Source organism: Lacerta agilis, chromosome 3, assembly GCF_009819535.1.
Source record: "Lacerta agilis isolate rLacAgi1 chromosome 3, rLacAgi1.pri, whole genome shotgun sequence".
Lineage (NCBI taxonomy): Eukaryota > Metazoa > Chordata > Lepidosauria > Squamata > Lacertidae > Lacerta > Lacerta agilis.
In genome coordinates, this window is record NC_046314.1 from 31,689,173 (window position 1) to 31,697,224 (window position 8,052).

An 8,052-nucleotide genomic window follows, 5' to 3' on the forward strand; every position below is an offset into this window, starting at 1 on the left:
AATGTTTTGAAGTTTTCAGGACCTCATTCCCTCAGGGGAACATGGTCAAAATCTTGCATACCAATGGTAGGGAGGGCTAGAGCTGGTGATGGGCAGTGCTAAACCAAAAAAACGAGCGAGGCCTTATCCACACACCTACCCTACAACCATGTATGCATGTCCAGTCACACATTCCATCCATCCATTTATCCATCCATTCATCACTGTTGCTTTGTCTCTTTCATACCTCCATTCATCCGTTCACACAAAAACACATAAACATGCACCACATTCATTCATTCACCATCCATTCATTCTTCATAGGGCTTGTATTGTGCAGTTGTAACAAGGCTGTGAAGCTAAGAAAACATGGGGGCAGAATAACTGGGTTTTGTTATATATGCTCATTTCAAGCCTGGAAAGGTATTTTATAAGCATAAGCTCACGTGAAGATCCTGTCTAGGACTTTTAATAAGCCTAAAGAAATGGATGTAAATATCTGCAGGAGGATCGTTTTCCACAAATACTGCATTGGACGTCCACTGCACAGGTGAGGGGAGAAGCATGAACAGAGTGCAAAGGGAACACATGGATATCAACGATGCATATTCTCTTCCTGCAGTAAGAGAAATGGGGGGGGGGGTTGTATATGTATTTCATCCAGCTTCAGCTTTGACTTGGAAGCATGAAGTGATGAATCACTCACACTTCCTGTTGCTTTGCAAAGGTGGAATCTGATCTCAGATAATAACACGCAAGCTTCTTTGTCTAAATATGAACTTCTCCATTGCTTTAGTCAAAAAGCTAAACATTGGGAGGAATTTAACATCACACTAAGGCAATTGCTCCACGAGGCCAAGCATTCTGGCTTGCTGAATGCAACAATTCATCCTCTCCTCCCCCTCCTTTCCCCTGATCCTCCTAAAGTCAATTTTTTTTGGGGGGGGGGCATGGTTGCGTGGGTGGAGAAAAGGTGGGGGAATGTCCCATGCACAGAAGCAGAAGTCATTGTACTTTCACTGATGTGACTCATTAGTTTAATCCCACCCCTGAACTGAACGTGGCATCCATAAGATTCCCAGGCAGTCTCCCATCTATATGCACTAGACCTGGACCTACCGGTACATTTCCCATTGCCTTAAGCTGTAATACAGAAGGGTCCCTTCAGTGTGCTAAAGAGGTACCTGTGTGATGAAAGGGATATTTGACTTTTCTTCTCTGAGCAGAAGCACCCATGTTGCACCACACACACTGTTACTGATATGGCTGAATTTTAAAAGCAGCTGTCCATGCACACAGAAAAACAAGTGAAAGGGGATTTGGGGAGAGAGAGAGAGAGAGGAGTGCCAGGAAGAGAGAAAGAGAGTGACCCTATACAACTTTGGTTCTGATCACATGCACTTTGAGGTCCAGCCTCACCCACACTGGACTCCACCACCAGTATGCTGCCCCTGGCGATTACCTTAAAGGACTACAGCTCTAAACATTAAAAAGTTCGCCAAACCCAGTCCTAGAACATGTCTTGTTCCTTTTGAGCACAGCTGCTCATTGAGAGGATATTATCTGTAAATTCTGCATGAGTGTTCAGATCTCTTTCTTTCAGAGTCACAGCACATCTAATTTAGAATCCAGCAGTGACCACGGAGAGATCAAATTATCCTCCCCCCCCCTGCAATCTGCATAACTTTGCATTTTCAGCTGTGTTTTCTAATCATGGTAAATTGTGATGTAAAAACACAATTAAAATAGAGAAGGCAAACTTCCACAAACAATAGAAAGTGGAACTGCAGATTTCAGTGAGTCATGCGGACAGTGTCACACATGTCAGGAATCACCAAGCTGGTGGTTGTTTTTTCCATTCATGTTTTCAGACTGGCCCCTCCCACTCTGCTTACTTGCACTTGCTCAAAAATGACATAATGTTTGCCCTACAGTGCCCATCATAAAAATCTGAATTAGTTGCCCCAAGTTCTACGGTAATAATAATAAAATATGGCACATAAAGTAAGCTTTTTAAATATCCCCGTTGCTGGGTATTTAAATATCTTTATAGCCACTGGAAACTATGTGGTTGAATGATGTACAATGATCTCTTACCTGCCACCTAGAAAGGTTAACTGCAAAATACTGTACAGTTAAATCTGGTAACAATGAACTTAGAAGGATCAGTAATTATGCTGCCTGTTGTAACAGGTGGCCGCATAATGCAATCCAATTAATATGGGGAAATTCTCTTTTAGGATTTGAGATTTTACAGCGTCTGAATATTTCCCCTGCTTCTGCCCATCTGTAATCACATATAAAGGTTTTAAAGATGATAATGCTACAGGGTAGAAAGAATAGGCTCTAGGAAGTTTGCTTTTGTGGTGAGACCATTAGACCCTGGGCTTGCCCATACAATGTATGAAAGCTAAGATACAAATGTATGTCTGTACAGAAATTCCAAAGGGGCATATATACAGCTAATAGTGCAATCCTATACATGTCTCCTCAGGAGCAAGCCCCACTGAATTCAATGGGATTTACACCTAAGTAAGTGTGCATAGGGTTGTAGAATTAACATTTCACAGTATATTTGGTTTCAATAGGAACCAGGACTGCATACTTTGGTTACAGAACAAAGTGGATAAATCAACATTCCCCTGTACACTTTCTACTGAGAGTACAACTGCTCAGTTGAGTGAATGTTTAGTCCAAAGTTACTGAGCTGCAGCATCTGGATTCAATGGAAAGTACTCCCAAGAAAGTGTATGGGATTGCAGACTTATGTCTTTGCACTGTCTGATACAGGGCCATTCCAAACTTCATAAATTACAAATGATGTTAAATATATCCGTATGTTGGATCCTTACCATTAACATAACTGAACTAGAGTTCAGTATTATTGATGCCAGTTTATTTTTAAGTGCATCTTTCCTTATTGAAATATAAGTAAGGTTTTAAGGAGGGTGTTAGAACTTGCCATTGCAAAAATAAATTATGCATACTGGACAAGGCATACTAATAGTCATTCCTAGGCTCAGAAGATCTTGCCCCTAAGAAAATGCAGAAGTTCTCCCTAATTTAATCAGATATCCTTAACCTAAACTCTCTTTACACATATCCCTAAGAGTTATGCTTGAGCTTGTCTGACTTTAACCCCCAAGCATTAGCAAGTGGCATGAAGAATCACGTTAAAGTTTAAGCCCTGAAACACAAAGAGGACCTTACTTGTGCATTTAATTGAAATACATAACTAGGAAAAAGACTTCCTAAATTGTGATTTTAAAGGCTCTCCCTCTATTAGCAAATAATAGCCAATATAACAGATAGCAATATTATAGTTCCAGTAGTAAAGTAATGTTATGAGGGTTTTGAGGGGTGAGATGGGGGGTGGGGAGTAGGCTGTCTGTGAGATCCTTCTAACCCCTGAATCCAGAAAGTGTAAATACATAAGCCAAGCTAACTTCCTATGTTGAGGTGATCACCCAGGTGATTAAGAGAACAAAGGAAAGGGGGCTCTGCTGGCATATATCATAAAGACACCACAGTCTCTGCCCTGCCTCTTTCCCAAAAGGAAACACAAACCCTTGGTAAGTGCCTGGAATCCCTGGAATCTCACACCACTCAGAGATTGGGATGGCATGCAACAGTAATATTGCTGTGTAGTCTCCTATTTGCTGGGCATTTGGATAAACAGTGGTATAATGTTTATAACCTGCTTCCCAGAAGGCTGCCTGCAAGCAATGGCATTTACCGTCATCTTTCATGTAGTTTGTGCTCTCCTAGGTAGATATGCTCACTACAATGAAAGTTTAATTTCTGCAGTGTTTTCTTTAAAGGAATCTAAAACGTGGCTCTAGAAACCTTGACAGATGGTGTTTTGAGTGATAATGCCAGGTAGCTGATGGGAATCCCACATTAGCATTCTCTGCAGCTTTCATAGGCAGCTCACCTTAGTCTCTTTTTAATATTCACATATGTTCACCTACAGCATATGGGGTGGAAATGCCATAGCTGCAGTTTACTAAAGCTTGTGAGCCGTTCAGAGTTGATTTCTAGTCTTAATAGGAAAGGCAGTTGCGAACATATATTTCATAGACTTGATTTTATTTTTGGCTATTAAAATACTGTAGTTGTATATTTTAATTTCCCAGACCCTTATTTCTCTCTCTCTTACCCTACCCCTCACTTCTCATGAGACTCCCACTGTGTCTCAGTACATAGTTCCCCCTGCTGGGAAAAGAGAAAACTACACCCACAACGTTGGAGAGAAAACTTAAATTTATCCCATGGGTTCCAAAGTATCTCCTGCAGAAATGGGTATGTTTCCCCCCCCTTCCCCTCTATAGAAGAAAGGCAGCTACTATAAAGTATATCAAACCCATCATTGATTCATATCAGCATTCCCGTTCTCAACAGAAGCACAGCATTATTGTGGTTTGCAAATAAATACTCTGTCATTTAAGAAGACCTGAAGATTCCTCAGCTAAGTAAACGCGTTTAGTGCTTTTAAGCATTGTGAGTTTAGTGCTTTTCAGATTATGAGTGTTTAAAAATCAATGTAAGTTGGAACAGATGCATATGTCCTTGCATGTATTCCTAGATTTCTGTATAGTTGTTTCTATCTAAACATTATCCCTAATTATGGAGTGATTTACTTACCAGAGTTTCTTCATACTTTATATCCTCCAATAATGTGCTAAGTAAACAATAATAGTACATAAAGGATATAACTAAAGTATACAAACAGTATACAAGTAAAGTGAAACGAAAGCTCAAGGGATAAGTTCAAGGGAGATTTTTCTGGTGATGATACTTTTGTACCTCAATTTTTTGGGGGCACAGATTAATGTGACTAGAACAGTTAGACAAAGGCACAACTTGAAAAGTTTTATTTAGTGACTGACCAGCAATGCTGACAGCTCAAAATGGTGAATCCCACAGCACAACTCCATGATGAACAGAGTCCTAATCCGTCTCCTAGAAAGACAGGGTGAACCCAACAAGGCAAATACGAACCAAATGAAGTGAAATGAAAGCACTGCTGAATTATAGACACTGTGATGGGTTTAGCTCTTGCCATATATAGCTGAGTATGAAATTAAAAAGCATACATACACACAGCACAAGACGTAATGAGTTCAAGTGAGACAATAGCATCTTGTTCAAATGAAAGGAGGAACTGTAGCTCTGCCTGCCACAAAAACTCAACTTCAGTTGCTCACTTAATGAGGAGAGAATTCAATATTAATTAGGAGTATGAAAATAAATAAAATCTTCTTGTGGAAACACACAATTTCCATGGAAATGCAGCAACCGTCATGGCTACAGTCCTGGTAGTTATTTATTAAGTGGGAGATATTGGCAACATTTGTGTTTGGCAATGGAAATGTTCAGTATACTGAGGAGCAGAAGTTATTTTGTATGCTAGCTCCAAAAATCTATTGCAGAGCAGAACCGGGGAGAATCCTGAGTCTTCTCTCTCCATAAGAGTCTCCCCTTTCTTCCCAGAACAGCCACGTCCAACACATTTCACATCATGAATAATTGTTGCTTATTCATTTGCAAACTGGACTGACGCTAGAAGAGGGAAGTGGCTCTTCTTCCGGAGTCTTGCCATGAACACAAACTGCCCTACTTGTCCTACAGCATTTCTACAGAAACCTGTCAGCATCTCTGGCTTAACCTTGCACCCTGAAGCAATGCTGCCAGTATACTGTCCCCACTGCTAAGATTACTGTTGCGCACCCGTTTGTATGTCTGTGTCAAGGCGAAGACAGTGTCTGAGGATTTCCTGCGTTTCTTCTAAAGCAAAACTCGACCCCTCTCTCTTCCCTGCACTTTCTGACTTGCCTGAGCACTGCAATCTCTAATGTGATTAAGTCGTTCCCAATCACCCGCTTCTGTCTGGGCAACCACTGCCTGTATGTAGATCTGAGATCATATCACAGAAACAGCCGTGCGTTCTCCCCCTCTCTCCCAACAACGGGTGTGCATCTGCACGTTTCTTAACCCGTCTCAGTTTGGTTCAAGACAGCAGCGGAGATTAACAGTTCGCTGTAGGCAGCAGCAACGCAGAGAAATGAAACAAGAGAAAAGCAAGAGAGATCTCTGCGTTAAGGGGAGGCGAGCGAAGTCTTACCTTCAGCCAAAAGGCGCATCGCATGAACAAAGGAGGAATCCAAGGTATCTTTCTCTGCCATCAGCTCGGGTAAATATTTCTCCTGTTCCATAGTATGTTCGGTGGCACTTTGGACCGGCTGCCTGTCCGAGGTGGTGCTGGAAAAGGACAGTGGCAGGAGCTTCCCCGGGTGAGATTCGCCTCTCGCCCTTCCCCTTGCTCGTGGCACTTGGGATGGTTCACTTCCCCATGCACCCAAGCGGCGGCAGGTAGAGCACCCCTCGCTCAGTCCCCGCTTCAGGACCCCGGACAGCGCTTCCGCGGCCACCTCCCTCCTGCTCCCCTCCCTCCAGCAGCGCGCGCGTTTGCTTGCCCGTCTGCGTGTGTGCCTCTCCCCCCGCCACTGAGCGCCAGCCTCATACCAGAAGCTTTAACTAGGGAGGTGTGGAAAAGAAGCCTCCCACCCATCTCCCTTCCCTTCACATTGGTGGTCGCAGGCTGGAAGGCGGGGATGCGCGGGGCAGCGCTGCGGTGGGATTGGCTCCCACCCAACCTCGCCGGCTGAAAGGCAGGTTGGGGAGAAGAGACAGGAGCGCTGCTGTCTGGGGGAAGGAGGGGAGGGGAAAGGACCAGGCGCTCCGCTCGCTGTCCAAGGTGCTGAAGCAGGACGAAGGACAGAGCAACCTAGACCCGGCGTCTGAAGCAGCAGCAGACCCAACGCTGGGTTAGAGTCAGGGGCCGAATTGTTTCCCTTGCACTCCCCCGCCGCCCTCATAAACGCCTGGCAATTCGGTTCTCAGGGAAAGCAATTAGCCCGGTCACCGCATATTTTACTGGTTTGCAGTGCTGCTTGGCTGCTTTTAATATGCACCCAGAGACTCTTTGTAACATCCTACTAGCCAAGAAAGTTGTCACCTTTTGGAACGTGCTGTGCTCTTAATCACCAATATTTAAGTTTTGCAAGGGGGATCGACCTTATTCATCCAATCTTTTGTCGGGACTGCTGAAAGGTGGGGGGGGGGGAGCTGATTGTTATGACTGGCACATCTAAAATAGTGGCTGCGTGGGGGGGAGGGGCGGGCGGAATACTCATTGCAGGTTTGATTCACTGTCCTGTCCTTACTATAAACACCCTACAGCAGCTTGACTCGATCCAGGTAGGTTTTTTTTATGACTGGAGAGCATAAAAGGGAGAGAGAACATGTTGCCTTCACCAGATGGAGAGAAAGAAAAGTGTCAAGCTGAAAGCTGCAGTCTCCTCCTGGCAGTGTGTGCAAGGAGACAGAAACAGTGCTGGAAATGCTTCCCCATCTGACTAGGGAAAGAAGCCTGATCATAAAATGGGGAATACAATCTCCCTCCATTCTGAGCACAAAAATAGCAGGAGGAGGTAGTAAGATTAAACCTGGGCTTCGTTTTTCACACTGCAAACTGCCCTGGATTCAGTTTTCATGAAGGACAGTATGAAGGAAATGTTTTAAATGGGGTAAAAGAAAATGTTACCTGCAAGCCAAAAGGCAGAAAAGTATCAGCCCTTTGGTGGTGCATGGCACTGTTAAAGCACAAGAGGGAATTAATGGAACAGCTTTCTCCTCCACTCCTTTTACCTTGAAGTGTTCCTTCCCTATGCACATTGCAGCCTAGTGCAGGTATAGACAGTATGGTGCTCTCCAGGTGTTGTTGGACTAAAATTCCCAGGTTCTCAGAGCACTGGCTATGCTGGGTGGGGCTGGTGGGAGTATCTAGAAGGCATCCCATTGCCTACCCTACCTTTGTGCATCTCTTCCTAGAAGATTTTTTTAAAGGATAAGATGGAATGGTTATAGAAAGGCACTCACACTGAGTTTTCCTAAGAGCCTGGCAACATAGATTGCCTAAACTGGCAACATAGATTAATACTAGGTACATACTTCCCTGGAGTCCCACTGTTCTTATACTGGACATCATTGCTTCCTCCTCAGTTCTATGGT

The 8,052-nt window shown here is 43.8% G+C and overlaps 1 protein-coding gene across 4 annotated transcripts in view; it reads right to left on the minus strand.

Annotated features, from left to right (window-relative positions):
* KHDRBS2 (KH RNA binding domain containing, signal transduction associated 2) overlaps positions 1-6,497 on the minus strand; it is a 317,562-nt gene extending 311,065 nt beyond the window's left edge. For all 4 annotated transcript variants that reach the window (XR_004426194.1, XR_004426193.1, XM_033143192.1 and 1 more), the window contains exon 1: positions 6,104-6,497. Coding sequence is in view for 2 of the 4 variants with exons in the window: in XM_033143192.1 (XP_032999083.1) it covers positions 6,104-6,194 (91 nt within the window). In the remaining 2 variants the exon portion in view is untranslated. The remainder of the gene's footprint in view (positions 1-6,103) is intronic.
* Positions 6,498-8,052: the final 1,555 nt, after the last annotated feature.